Consider the following 15,281-nt stretch of genomic DNA (forward strand, 5'->3'; position numbering starts at 1 on the left):
ATGGATGAGCCCCGCCTTCCTTTTGGAATTTGCCTAAGTAGCCCCGCCTTGCAAAATGAAAGAGCCAAACCCTCCAATACGGAGGAGTCCCACTAGCCCCGCCCCATTCTATGAATAAGCTTTGGTGGCCTTTGGTGAATTACTCCTCGTACCCCGCCCTACGCTGTCGATAATACTCGCTGGACCCGCCCCCACCGTTCTCTATGAATGGGCTTGGGAAGCACGCCCCCTTCTATAGTAAGCCCCGCCCCTCTCTTAAGAGGAGCCTATATAGCCACACCCCTTCTATAAATACGATCCAGTAGACGCGCACATCTGTCATGCTGAGCCCCGCCCTCCTGCACGGAGGACCCCTCCCCTCCGGCGGCCATTGCAGTCGGTCCTCGGCCTCCCCCCGATGGTCGGTGTCGGTCGGCGGGTCACCTCCACATCCGGGTGTCCGGGTCACCCATAGATCACCCGGGAGGGGAGAGCCGGCACCACGGATTCCTGTGCCAGAAGACTCCAGCTGGACGCCATGTCCACCAAAGCGGAGCAATGTGAGTCACCGAGAGGGGGGGGGGAGCTGTCCGCGGTGCTGAACCGGAGAGATGGAGGAGGGGGGACAGTGCTGAGGGGGATAGATTGTGTGTGTGTCGGGGGGGGGGGGGTGACAGTGCGGGGGGGGGAGGGGTGACAGTGCTGGGGGGGCAGTGTGTGTGTCGGGGGTGGGGGTGACAGTGCTGAGGGGGGGGGGGCAGTGTGTGTGTGTCGGGGGTGGGGGTGACAGTGCGGGGGGGGGGGGGGGGCGGGCAGTGTGTGTGTCGGGGGGGTGACAGTGCTGGGGGGGGGCAGTGTGTGTGTGTCGGGGGGGGGGGGTGACAGTGCTGAGGGGGGGGCAGTGTGTGTGTGTGTGTGTGTGGGGGGGGGGGGGTGGGTGACAGTGCTGAGAGGGGGTTACAGTGCGGGGGGGGGGTTACATTACTGAGGGGGACAGTGTGTGTGTCGGGGGGGGTGACAGTGGTGAGAGGGGGCAATGTTGGGGGGGACAGTGCGGGGGGGGGGGGGGAACAATGCATGGGGGGGGGGTCACAGTGCTGGGATGACAGTTTGGAGGGGTGACAGTGTGGGGAGAGAATGGGGGGGGGAGTGACAGTGCTGGGGGGTGACAATGCATGGGGGGACAGTGCTGGAGAGGTGACAGTGTGTGGGGGGTGACAATGTTGGGGGGGAAGTGTTGGGGGTAACAGTGCGGGGGGGGGGCATTGGGAGGGAGAGTGCTGTGATGACAGTTCAGAGGGGTGACAGTGTGGGGAGAGAGTGTGGGGGGGTGACAGTGCTGGGGGAGGACAGAGCGAGGGAGTGACAGTGCTGGGGGGGGGGTGACAGTGTGTGGGGGAACAGTGCTGTGGGAGTGGACAGTGCTGGGGGGGTGACAGTGTTGGGGGGACAGTGTGGGGGGAGGTGGACAGTGCTGGGGGGGGTGACAGTGTTGGGGGGACAGTGTGGGGGGAGGTGGACAGTGCTGCGGGTGACAATACTGAGGGGGGGCACTGTTGGGGGTGACAGTGCAGGGGGGGGTGACAGTGCTGGAGGGGACAGTGTGTGGGGGGTGACAATGCTGGGGGGCAGTGTTGGGGGTGACAGTGCAGGGGGGCCATTGCGAGGGACAGTGCTGGGATGACAGTTCGGAGGGGTGACAGTGTGGGGAGACAGTGTGGGGGGGGTGACAGTGCTGGGGGGTGACAATGCTGGAGGGCAGTGTTGGGGGGACAGTCGTTGGGGGGCAGTTGTGAGGGGGGACAGTGCTGGGTGGTGACAATGCTGGGGGAAGACAGAGTGGGGGAGGGGAAGTGTTGGGGGGACAGTCCTCGGGGGTGACAGTGTTGGGGTGACAGTAGGGGGGGTGACAGTGTAGGGGGGGCAGTGCTGGAGAAGTGTGACAGTGCGGGGGGGATATTGGGAGGGATAGTGCTGGGGTGACAGTTTGGAGGGGTGACAGTGTTGGGAGGGCAGTCCTGGGAGGGTGACAGTGCGGGTGGGGGGGTGACAGTGTTGGGAGGGGCAGTCCTGGGGGGGTGACAGTGCAGGGGGGTGTGATGGTGCTGGGGAGGTGACAGTGCCGAGGGAGGACAGTGTGGGGGGGTGACAGTTCTGGGAGGGTGACAGTGCTGGGGGGATAGTCTGGGGGGCAGTGTTGGGGGGACAGTCCTGGGGGGGATGACAGTGCTGGGGGTGACAGTGCTGGGGGGGAGAGTGATGGGGGAGGACAGTGTGGGGGGTGACAGTGCGGGGGGAGAGTGCTGAGGGAGGACAGTATGGGGGGGGGTGACAGTGCTCGGTGCTGGGGGGTTGACAGTGTGGGAGGGGGTAAAATGCTGGGGGGACAGTGTGGGGGGGGGCAGTGTTGGGGGGGTGACAGTTCTGGGGGGGTGCAACAGTGCTGGAGGGAGCAGTGCTGGGGGGTGGAGGGGTGAGGGGGAGACAAGCCTTCACCCAGCTGTGATGAATTCTGACCATCTGATTTGATAAAATGATTTCCTCTGACCGTCGGCTCCATCTAGTGGCTGTTGTGGTGTTTTTTCTCATTGACTTCGGTAAGAAAAAGGTTGCACCTCGCGGCCCTGGAGAATAAAATGGCGGCTGTTATGATTTTTTTTGTCGCATGATGTTTAGGTTGTACTTTGCGCACACTGTTGGCGCCATATAAATCCTGTATAATAATAAAAATAATGTTTGCTGTTTTATCAAAGGCAAATTTTCGAGAAAAACACTCCCGATGAAAATGTTTGCGCTCACAAACCCGATATAATTCCCGATTTTTTTTTTTTTGCCCTTTTCTGACACTTTTTGTTTACATTTAAAAATCCGTATTTTTTCGCTATTATATATAGTTTTAGCAGAGGCCCTAGAGAACAAAATGGTGGGTTTGCCAATTTTTTTAGGTCGCACGGTATTTGCGCACACAGTTTTTCACACGCAATTTCATGAATTTTAATTGCGCACCGACACAATGTAATCACCAATACAATAAAAGATGATGTCGGGCCAAGCAAATGGATACCAAACACATTGCGCTTTAAAATTGTGCACGTTGGCGCCAAACTACGATATTTAAAAATCTCCATAGCAACACTTTATAAGTCTACAGAGGAGGTCTGGCGCTAAAAGTACAGCTCTCGCTCTGACGCTCGCGGCGATACCTCACACGTGTGGTGCGTCCGCTGATTACAGAGACATGCGGGACCTATGCGTGTGTTCGCCTTTGCGCACGAGGACAGGGGGCGCTGTCATTTAAAAATGTTTTATTTATTTTAACACTGTTTCTCACTTTTTTTAATCACTTTTTTTGCTGTCACAAAGAATGTAAACATCCCCTGTGCCAACAACAGGCAGTGACAGGTCCTCTTTATGGAGAGATCTGGGGTCTATTAGACCCTCTCCTGTGCCCAAGACCCGTGTGATCAGATGCTTTCCCATTTTACAAATGGCGCCGCTTACATCGGGGAAAGCAGAGGTGACGATAGTACATAGGGGTCACCGGAGACCCGCGCTCCTCTGATGCAGGCCCGGACTGGCCATAGGGCACAGCAGGCATTTGCCTGGATAGGAGGGGCGGCACATAGAGGAACCGGACTGTGCATTTCTCCGTTCCTCTATGTGCTGCCTGGCCGCCCCCCCCCCCGTCCACCTCCCGCTGCCCCAGGGTCCTGTATGTTCTTGCCCCCGCCATCCCCTCCCCCCTTATCTCCTGCAGCTGCTGTGGGGGATCTGTCAGCATATTCTACCCCCAGTGCTGACAGTCCCCCCCCATCACAGACGGGGAGGAGAGAGAAAGCTGGTTCTGCTCCTCCTCCTTCCCCCTCTCCTCCTGTGTCTGCCCCGCCCACAATCCCCACCAGTCTTGTCTTTTCTCCCCCCTTCGTCTTCCTTTCTTTCTTTCTTTCTTTCTTTCTGTCTTTCTTTCTTTCTCTCTCTTTTTCTCTCTTTTTCTCTCTTTCTTTCTCCCTCCCCCCTCTCTCAATTTCTTTCCCTCCTTCTTTCTCTCACTTTCTCTCTCTTTCTCTCTTTCTTTCCCTCTTTTTTTCCCTCCTTCTTTTTCTTTCTTTCCCTTTTTCTTTCTCTCCTTCTCTCTCTCTTTGTCTCCCTCCTTCTTTTTCTTTCTTTCCTTCTTTCTTCCCCTCTTTCTTTCTCTCCTTCTCTCCCTCCTTCTCTCTCACTCTTTCTATCCCTCCCTTCTTTCTCTTTCTTTCCCTCCTTCTTTTTCTTTCTTTCCCTCTTTTTTCCCTCCTTCTTTCTCTTTCTTTCTTTCTTTCTTTCTTTCTTTCCCTCCTTCTTTCTTTCTTTCTTTCTTTCCCTCCTTCTTTCTCTTTCTTTCCCTCCTTCTTTCTCTTTCTTTCCGTCTTTCTTTCCCTCCTTCTTTCTCTTTCTGTCCCTCCTTCTTTCTCTTTCTTTCTCTCCTTCTTTCTCTTTCTTTCCCTCCCTCTTTCTCTTTCTTTCCCTCCTTCTTTCTCTCTCTTTCTTTCTTTCCCTCCTTCTTTCTCTCTCTTTCTTTCTTTCCATCTTTCTTTCCCTCCTACTTTCCCTCTTTCCCTCCTACTTTCCCTCTTTCCCTCCTTCTTTCTCTCTCTTTCCCTCATTCTTTCTCTTTCTTTTTCTCCTCCTTTCTCTTTCTTTCCGTCTTTCTTTCCCTCTTTCTTTTTCTTTCTTTCCCTCCTCCTTTCCCTCTTTCCCTCCTTCTTTCTTTTACTTTCTTACAAAAAAATGTGAATAAAATTGTAAAAAATTAAATAAAAGTAAAACCCTACAGACACTAGTGGCGGAACTACCAGGGTCACAGAGGTTGCTCTTGCGACCAGGCGCTGGCAGTCCACCACTGGGCTCCCAGGAAAGGATCCCCGGGCTCGGGGCTGCTCAGTCCAAAATGCCTATTTTTTGTCCCATCTCGGGCACAAAGGTTGTTAAAGACCGCACTGGCCCCATTCACTTGAATGGGTCGCATTCGGTGGGCGGCACGGTCCACTGATCCTGATAAGGGAAGGGGGTGGTTTGCAAACCATTGTGGCCCTGACATGTTTATACCCTGTATGACCACCTTTGTAGGTGAGGGGGGTGGTCAACTCACAGCTAAACTGCCTGTTTTAATGCCCCCCCCCAACATAAGTGTAAGCAAGGCCAATGTGCTTCAAGTCTGCAGGCAGAAGCTCTGTAGAAATCAATGAATTCTGCTGTTGTGTCACAAGCCGTTCACCTCTCATCACCTATCCTTACCAATGAGATCGCCCGATCCTGTTCTGGTATGATCTGAAATGTAGGGGTTATTTACAAAGCCACCCCTTTGATGGTTGCTTCCACTTCTTCATGAGAACAATGAGCCAACGGGGGTTACTTCTGAGTGGGGGATCATCAGAGCTGGGGGTTACTACTGAGCAGGGGATCAGCAGAGCTGGGGGTTACTACTGAGTGGGGGATCAGCAGAGCTGGGGGTTACTACTGAGTGAGGGATCAGCAGAGCTGGGGGTTACTACTGAGTGAGGGATCAGCAGAGCTGGGGGTACTACTGAGTGAGGGATCAGCAGAGCTGGGCATACTACTGAGTGAGGGATCAGCAGAGCTGGGAGTACTACTGAGTGAGGGATCAGCAGAACTGGGGGTTACTACTGAGCGGGGGATCATCAGAGCTGGGGATTACTACTGAGCGAGGGATCAGCAGAGCTGGGGGTTACTACTGAGCGAGGGATCAGCAGAGCTGGGGGTTACTACTGAGTGGGGGATCAGCAGAGCTGGGGGTTACTACTGAGTGAGGGATCAGCAGAGCTGGGGGTTACTACTGAGTGAGGGATCAGCAGAGCTGGGGGTACTACTGAGTGAGGGATCAGCAGAGCTGGGCATACTACTGAGTGAGGGATCAGCAGAGCTGGAGGTACTACTGAGTGAGGGATCAGCAGAACTGGGGGTTACTACTGAGCGGGGGATCATCAGAGCTGGGGATTACTACTGAGCGAGGGATCAGCAGAGCTGGGGGTTACTACTGAGTGAGGGATCAGCAGAGCTGGCAGTTACTACTGAGCAGGGGATCAGCAGAGCTGGGGGTTACTACTGAGTGGGGGATCAGCAGAGCTGGGGGTTACTACTGAGTGAGGGATCAGCAGAGCTGGGGGTTACTACTGAGTGAGGGATCAGCAGAGCTGGGGGTACTACTGAGTGAGGGATCAGCAGAGCTGGGAATACTACTGAGTGAGGGATCAGCAGAGCTGGGGGTACTACTGAGTGAGGGATCAGCAGAACTGGGGGTTACTACTGAGCGGGGGATCATCAGAGCTGGGGATTACTACTGAGCGAGGGATCAGCAGAGCTGGGGGTTACTACTGAGCGAGGGATCAGCAGAGCTGGGGGTTACTACTGAGCGGGGGATCATCAGAGCTGGGGGTTACTACTAAATATGGGATCATCAGAGCTGGGGATTACTACTGAGTGGGGGATCATCAGAGCTGGTGGTTACTTCTGAGCAGGAGATCAGCAGAGCTGGGGATTACCACTGAGTGATGGATCAGCAGAGCTGGGGGTTACTACTGAGTGAGGGATCAGCAGAGCTGGGGGTTACTACTGAGCGGGGGATCATCAGAGCTGGGGGTTACTACTGAGCAAGGGATCAGCAGAGCTGGGGGTTACTACTGAGCGAGGGATCAGCAGAGCTGGGGGTTACTACTGAGCGAGGGATCAGCAGAGCTGGGGGTTACTACTGAGCGAGGGATCAGCAGAGCTGGGGGTTACTACTGAGTGAGGGATCAGCAGAGCCGGGGGTTACTACTGAGCGGGGGATCATCAGAGCTGGGGATTACAACTGAGTGATGGATCAGCAGAGCTGGGGGTTACTACTGAGTGAGGGATCAGCAGAGCTGGGGGTTACTACTGAGTGAGGGATCAGCAGAGCCGGGGGGTTACTACTGAGCGGGGGATCATCAGAGCTGGGGATTACAACTGAGTGACGGATCAGCAGAGCTGGGGGTTACTACTGAGTGAGGGATCAGCAGAGCTGGGGGTTACTACTGAGTGAGGGATCAGCAGAGCCGGGGGGTTACTACTGAGCGGGGGATCATCAGAGCTGGGGATTACAACTGTGTGACGGATCAGCAGAGCTGGGGGTTACTACTGAGCGAGGGATCATCAGAGCTGGGGGTTACTACTGAGCAGGGTTATAGAGGAGGAATGGGACGCACTCGGAGGCCAGTATGCGGTTATTGAGGAGGAATGGGACGCGCTCGGAGGCCAGTATGCGGTTATTGAGGAGGAATGGGACGCGCTCGGAGGCCGGTATGCGGTTATTGAGGAGGAATGGGACGCATTCGGAGGCCAGTATGCGGTTATTGAGGAGGAATGGGACGCGCTCGGAGGCCGGTATGCGGTTATTGAGGAGGAATGGGACGCGCTCGGAGGCCAGTATGCGGTTATTGAGGAGGAATGGGACGCGCTCGGAGGCCGGTATGCGGTTATTGAGGAGGAATGGGACGCGCTCGGAGGCCAGTATGCGGTTATTGAGGAGGAATGGGACGCGCTCGGAGGCCGGTATGCGGCAAGGTCATCTGGTTTTAGCAGAAAGCTGCGCCTCTCAGAACGTTCCGTAGGAGGATTTTCCGCGGACGATCGCCGGCCTCCATCATAAATATTTATCGGCTTCCCCTCCCCCCAGCAGATTGTAATGGAGGAAATGTACGCCGTCTGTTCTCCTCCCGCGTTTCGTCATTCTCCGCCACCAGATCAGCTGATTGTCATCTTAAGCTGTTGGGATAAAAGGAGATCCTTTCCATTGCAATATGTAACTCCAGGGGGGGGGGGGGCCTTCCGTGTCCTGTAATCCTCGCTGTCTGTGATTGGCTCACGTCTTTTATCTCCCAGAAATCGGCACAGAGCTGCCCATCCAATGACAGCCACTCCCTGCAGTCGGAGCTCCGGTCTCAGGAGACGACAACCACTCAGGAGACGACGACTAAAAGGGGCGCTTCTTTTCTTCTCATTAGCTATTATTAGGAGGTGATAATAAAGGCAGCCCCTCCCCCCCTCGCATTGCGTCGCATTGATCGGAACCGCTGAAATTGAGATAAATGGGTTTTCAGTTGGTATCCAAAAAAAAAAAGCTCCACAACCTGTCCTACCCAGTGGTGTATTTAGGTTTCCTGCACAAAAATTGCCCCCCCCTCCAAGGACCCTGACACTGACCAATAGCCCCCTCCCCCATGAAGAGAGCCTGACATTGACCAACAACACCCCATCCCCCACACCCACCCTAGAGAGCCTTCCACTACCACCGCCCCCCATACACTGGCAACCCCACTTCACCCCGGCGAGAGAGAAGACACTCTACTTCACAGCTCTGGACATCCCCAGGAACGAGAGTCAGGCTCTGCATACACCATCAAGCAGTCTGCAGCTCCTACCAGGTCCCCATGCTGCGTGTGTCTCTTCTTCCATTCCTTCTTTTGGGGGACGGCGCTGCCCCCCTGAAAAATGCTGCTGCTCCCCTGAAAAATGCCGCCCTAGGCAAATGCCTTGTTTGCCTTGTGGTAAATACGCCCCTGGTCCTACCCACCCTTATAATTCAATGCCTACCTTAGCTCCTGGCTTGCTGAGGAGGCACTAGGAGGAGGTTTGGGGACGGCCAAAGAAGAGGTGAGGGACCTTTTGTAGGCAGGTAAGTATGATCTCTTTTTTTCATTCTACCAAAACAAATCCCCCAAAACAGCCCTTAATATCACCTTTTTTGACACCAAATACTTGGGACTTTCCCTAACCCTCTGGAGCCCATTGAAATTCATTGCACCCATACCAACCAGTTAGAAATGCATTAAAATAAAACCACAAAAAAAAAACAACCCCCCCCTCACAAAAAAAAAAAAAGGGCAGACTTCATGGACCACTCGGTCTTTTTCCGCTGTCACTTTTCATGTCATGTTTCTATCATATTGACCTTTAGGGAACAGAGGGCGCCACCATCTAAGTGTAGTGTATTTGAGTGTATTTAATACACACTACACTTAGATGGTGGCGCCTTCTGTTCCCTAATTGTTTCTCAGTGCACAGGGAACATCTACTACCCTGCAGCCATCGTATAGTGGGGCTCTCAAGGCTTGGATTTCTACCGAGACACTAGAGCCGGAGGTTTCCCTTTTTCCGTTTGTGCTACTGAGCCTTGCGTCTTGTTACATCAACCTCCCCTATTGGTGCCATTGCATTTGGCCAAATTATGAAATTTATAGGGATGAGTGAAATTGGAAGCTTTCATGTTGCCAATCTTGTTTTTTCTTTGTAGTAAATCAGAACATTTTTCCAAATCCATAAAATTTTGGCAAAATTTTGGCCGAGCAGAGTCCATTAAATTATATGTATGGATAGTGGATGGTGGTGCATTCTGATCCCTAATTGTTTCTCAGTGCACAGAGAACATCTACTACTCTGCAGCCATCGTATAGTGGGACTCAAGTCTTGGATTGAGACACTAGAGCCGGGGGTTTCCCTTTCTCCGTTTGTGCTATTGAGCCTTGCGTCCCGTTACATCAACCTCCCCTATTGGTGCCATTGCATTTGGCCAAATTATGAAATTTTGGTGAAATGCGTTGTAGGGATGAGTGAAATTGGAAGCTTTCATGTTGCCAATCTTGTTTTTTCTTTGTAGTAAATCAGAACATTTTGCCAATTCCGTAAAATTTTGGCAAAATTTTGGCCAAGCAGGATCCATTAAATGATATGTATGGGAAAAACATTTCAAATAGTTTTGGACAGTGGATGGTGGCGCCTTCTGTTCACTAATTGTTTCTCAGTGCACAGGGAACATCTACTACTCTGCAGCCATCGTACAATGGGACTCTCAAGTCTTGGGTTTCCACTTAGACACTAGAGTCGGGGGTTTCCCTTTCTCCGTTTGTGCTATTGAGCCTTGTGTCCCGTTACATCAACCTCCCGTTTTCGCCATTGCATTTGGCGAAATTATGAAATTTTGGTGAGATGTGTTGTAGGGATGAGTGAAATTGGAAGCTTTCATGTTGCCAATCCTTTTTTTTTCTTTGTAGTAAATCAGGACATTGTGCCAAATCCGTTAAATTTTGGCAAAATTTTGGCCAAGCAGGGTCTATTAAATACATATGTGAAAAACATTTCAAATAGTTTTGGATAGTGGATGGTGGCGCCTTCTGTTCCCTAATTGTTTCTCAGTGCACAGAGAACATCTACTACTCTGCAGCCATCATATAGTGGGACTCAAGTCTTGGATTGAGACACTAGAGCCGGGATTTCCCTTTCTCCGTTTATGCTATTGAGCCTTGCGTCCCGTTACATTAACCTTCCCTATTGTCACCATTGCATTTGGCCAAATTATGAAATATTTAGGGATGAGTGAAATTGGAAGCTTTCATGTTGCCAATCTTTTTTTTTTCTTGTAGTAAATCAGGATATTTTTCCAAATCCGTGAAATTTTGGCAAAATTTGGCCAAGCAGGGTCCAATAAATGATATGCATGTGAAAAACATTTCAAGTAGTTTTGGATAGTGGATGGTGGAACCTTCTGTTCCATAATTGTTTCTTAAGTGCACAGGGGACATCTACTACTCTGCAGCCATCGTATAGTGGGACTTTCAAGTCTTGGATTGAGACACTAGAGCCGGGGGGTTTCCCTTTCTCCGTTTGCGCTATTGAGCCTTGTGTCCCGTTACATCAACCTCCCGTTTCGCCATTGCATTTGGCAAAATTATGAAATTTTGGTGAGATGTGTTGTAGGGATGAGTGAAATTGGAAGCTGTCATGTTGCCAATCTTTTTTTTTTTCCTTTGTGGTAAATCAGGACATTGTGGCAAATCCGTAAAATTTTGGCAAAATTTTGGCCAAGCATGGTCCGTTAAATGATATGTATGGGAAAAACATTTCAAATAGCTTTGGATAGTGGATGGTGGCGCCTTCTGTTCCCTAACTGTTTCTCAGTGCACAGGGAACATCTACTATGCAGCCATCGTATAGTGGGACTCTCAAGTCTTGGATTTCTACTGCGACACTAGAGCCGGAGGTTTCCCTTTCTCCGTGTGCGCTATTGAGCCTTGTGTCCCGTTACATCAACCTCCCGTTTTCGCCATTGCATTTGGCCAAATTATGAAATTTTGGTGAGATGTGTTGTAGGGATGAGTGAAATTGGAAGCTTTCATGTTGCCAATCCTTTTTTTTTTTTTTTTCTTTGTAGTAAATCAGGACATTTTGCCAAATCCGTTAAATTTTGGCAAAATTTTGGCCAAGCAGGGTCATTTTTAATCACTATTAAATGATATGTATGTGAAAAACATTTCAAGTAGTTTTGGATAGTGGGGAAGGGATAGACCCCTTGTAAAGTTCTTATTGCTGTCTCCATTAATTTGAATCACACTTTCTTTTGTCACGGTGACCTCAAAAAAAATGATACCAGAATAAAAAGTTTGGGTAAATCATCCACTGGGGACCCCTGTCTCAAGGACAGCTCTCTAAGAGGATAATCCATCTCATGTTGGGAGATTTCCTCTCACTTACTGTTGATCTCTGGGACAAGAAGTAAAGGCAAATCTCCCCAACAATGCGGACAACCAAACAACCAAAATTGTACCTGACGGTAACACTGAGTGAGCTCCACACTAATTAACAAGAGTCTGAATTATGGGTCTTTAATTGGGATGATTCAAGCAGTTACAACCAACAAGTGTCAGGTTCGCAAAAGGTCCCCTTCATCAGGGCTTCAAGTAGTGAAGGCAAGTCTCCCCAACAGTGCTTGAATAACCAAAAGTAATCTGACTGTAGGAAACTTGGAGTGAGCTCTACACCAAATGTCAAGATCCTGAAGTCTAGGTTTATTGGTCTTTAATTGGGGTGACTTACGCTGTTACAACCAACAAGTTTCAGGGTTTGCAAAGGCCCCCCTTCATCAGGGCTTCAGGTAGTGATGGTAAATCTCCCCAACAGTTCACGGACAACCAAAACTAGCTCGACAGAAACACAGAATGAGCTTCACACCAATTATCAAGGTCCTGAAATTTAGGCCTCTTAATCTTTAATTCGTCTTTAAATGTGAGGACTCAAGCTGTTGCAACCAACAAGTTTCTGGATTTGCAAAGGTCCCCCTTCATCAGGTCTTCAAGTAGTGATGGTAAATCTCCCCAACAGTGCACAGACAACCAAAACTAACCTGACAGTAGGAAACTTGGAGTGAGCTCCACATCAGTTTTCAAGGTCCTGAAGTCTAGGTTTATTGGTCTTTAATTGGGGTGACTCAAGGTCCACCTTCATTAGGTCTTTATGTAGTAAGTAAGAATTGTCAGAAACACATAGTGAGCTCCATACCATTTGTCAAGGTCCTGAAATTTAGGCCTATTGGTCTTTAATTGGTCTTTAATTGAGGTGACTCAAACTGTTACAACCAACAAGTTTCTGGGTTTGCAAAGGTCCTTCTTCATCAGGGCTTCAAGTAGTGAAGGCAAGTCTCCCCAACAGTGCTTGAATAACCAAAAGTAATCTGACTGTAGGAAACTTGGAGTGAGCTCTACACCAAATGTCAAGATCCTGAAGTCTAGGTTTATTGGTCTTTAATTGGGGTGACTTACGCTGTTACAACCAACAAGTTTCAGGGTTTGCAAAGGCCCCCCTTCATCAGGGCTTCAGGTAGTGATGGTAAATCTCCCCAACACTGCACGGACAACCAAAACTAGCTCGACAGAAACACAGAATGAGCTTCACACCAATTATCAAGGTCCTGAAATTTAGGCCTCTTAATCTTTAATTCGTCTTTAAATGTGAGGACTCAAGCTGTTGCAACCAACAAGTTTCTGGGTTTGCAAAGGTCCCCCTTCATCAGGTCTTCAAGTAGTGATGGTAAATCTCCCCAACAGTGCACAGACAACCAAAACTAACCTGACAGTAGGAAACTTGGAGTGAGCTCCACATCAGTTTTCAAGGTCCTGAAGTCTAGGTTTATTGGTCTTTAATTGGGGTGACTCAAGGTCCACCTTCATTAGGTCTTTATGTAGTAAGTAAGAATTGTCAGAAACACATAGTGAGCTCCATACCATTTGTCAAGGTCCTGAAATTTAGGCCTATTGGTCTTTAATTGGTCTTTAATTGAGGTGACTCAAACTGTTACAACCAACAAGTTTCTGGGTTTGCAAAGGTCCTTCTTCATCAGGGCTTCAAGTAGTGAAGGCAAGTCTCCCCAACAGTGCTTGAATAACCAAAAGTAATCTGACTGTAGGAAACTTGGAGTGAGCTCTACACCAAATGTCAAGATCCTGAAGTCTAGGTTTATTGGTCTTTAATTGGGGTGACTTACGCTGTTACAACCAACAAGTTTCAGGGTTTGCAAAGGCCCCCCTTCATCAGGGCTTCAGGTAGTGATGGTAAATCTCCCCAACAGTGCACGGACAACCAAAACTAGCTCGACAGAAACACAGAATGAGCTTCACACCAATTATCAAGGTCCTGAAATTTAGGCCTCTTAATCTTTAATTCGTCTTTAAATGTGAGGACTCAAGCTGTTGCAACCAACAAGTTTCTGGGTTTGCAAAGGTCCCCCTTCATCAGGTCTTCAAGTAGTGATGGTAAATCTCCCCAACAGTGCACAGACAACCAAAACTAACCTGACAGTAGGAAACTTGGAGTGAGCTCCACATCAGTTTTCAAGGTCCTGAAGTCTAGGTTTATTGGTCTTTAATTGGGGTGACTCAAGGTCCACCTTCATTAGGTCTTTATGTAGTAAGTAAGAATTGTCAGAAACACATAGTGAGCTCCATACCATTTGTCAAGGTCCTGAAATTTAGGCCTATTGGTCTTTAATTGGTCTTTAATTGAGGTGACTCAAACTGTTACAACCAACAAGTTTCTGGGTTTGCAAAGGTCCTTCTTCATCAGGGCTTCAAGTAGTGAAGGCAAACCTCACCAACAGTGCACAGGCAACAAAAACTAGCCCGACAGCAACACGTAGTGAGCTCCATACCAATTGTCACGGTGCTGAAATTTAGGCCTTTAAATGGGAGAACTCAGTTTGTTACAACCAACAAGTTTCTGGGTTTGCAAAGGTCCCCCTTCTTTAGCGCTTCAAGTAGTGAAGGCAACTCTCTCCAACAGTGCACAGACAACCAAAACTAACCTGACAGTTGGAAACTTGGGGTGAGTTTCACATCAGTTGTCAAGGTCCTGAAGTCTAGGTTTATTGGTCTTTAATTGGGGGGACTCAAACTGTTACAACCAACAAGTTTTTTGGATTGCAAAGGTCCTTCTTCATCAGGGCTTCAAGTAGTGAAGGCAAATCTCACTAACAGTGCACAGCCAACTAAAACTAACCTGACAGTAGGAAACTTGGAGTGAGCTCCACACCAATTGTCAAGGTTCTGAAATCTAGGCTTTTTGGTCTTTAATTGGGATGAATCAAGCTGTTAAAACCAACAAGTTTCTGGGTTTGCAAAGGTCCCCTTTCATCAGGGCTTCAAGTAGTGAAGGCAAATTTTACTAACAGTGCACTGCAACCAAAAATAACCTGACCGTAAGAAACACACAGTGAGCTCCACACCATTTGTCAAGGTTCTGAAATTTTAACTTAGTCTTTAATTGGGAGAACTCAATTTGTTACAGCCAAAAAGTTTTGGAGTTTGCAAAGGTCCCCTTTCATCAGGGCTTCAAGTAGTGAAGGCAAATCTCACCAACAGTGCACAGACAACTAAAATTAACCTGACAGCAGGAAACTTGGAGTGAGCTCTATACCAGTTGTCAATGTCCTGAAATCTAGGCTTATTGGTCTTTAATTGGGGTAACTCAAGCTGTTGGTTGAAAGAGCTTGAGTCACCCCAATTAGAGACAAGTAAATCTAGATTTTAGGACCTTGACAATTGGTGTGAAGCTCACTCCAAGTTTCTTACTTACTACATAAAGACCTGATGAAGGTGGACCTTGAGTCACCCCAATTAAAGACCAATAAGTCTAGTTTTCAGGGCCTTGAGAATTGGTGTGGAGCTCACTTCAATTTTCTTTCCTACTACTTGAAGACCTGATGAAGGGTGACCTTGAGTCTCCCCAGTTAAAGACCAAAAAGCCCAGATTTCTGGACCTTGAAAATTGGTGTGGAGCTCACTCCAAGTTTCATACTTACTTCGTATAGACCTGGTTGAAGGTGAACCTTGAGTCACCCCAACTAAAGACCAATAAGCCTAGATTTTAGGGCCTTGAGAATTGGTGTGAAGCTCACTCCAAGTTTCCTACTGTTGGGTTAGTTTTGGTTGTCCGTGCACTGTTGGAGAAATGTGCCTTCACTA

General features: G+C 49.3%; 1 protein-coding gene across 1 annotated transcript in view; it reads left to right on the top strand.

Moving 5' to 3' along the window:
- Window positions 1–342: 342 nt before the first annotated feature.
- Window positions 343–15,281, top strand: part of LOC149429150 (protein unc-79 homolog) — a gene marked incomplete at its 3' end in the record, with an annotated part of 68,836 nt that continues 53,897 nt past the window's right edge. Inside the window, exon 1 of the mRNA XM_089666674.1 lies at window positions 343–539. Within this exon, the coding sequence (XP_089522800.1) occupies window positions 518–539 (22 nt within the window). The remainder of the gene's footprint in view (window positions 540–15,281) is intronic.

This window comes from Staurois parvus, unplaced genomic scaffold, assembly GCF_062004578.1.
Source record: "Staurois parvus isolate SC_StPar_1 unplaced genomic scaffold, SC_StPar_1.0 ptg002772l, whole genome shotgun sequence".
Lineage (NCBI taxonomy): Eukaryota > Metazoa > Chordata > Amphibia > Anura > Ranidae > Staurois > Staurois parvus.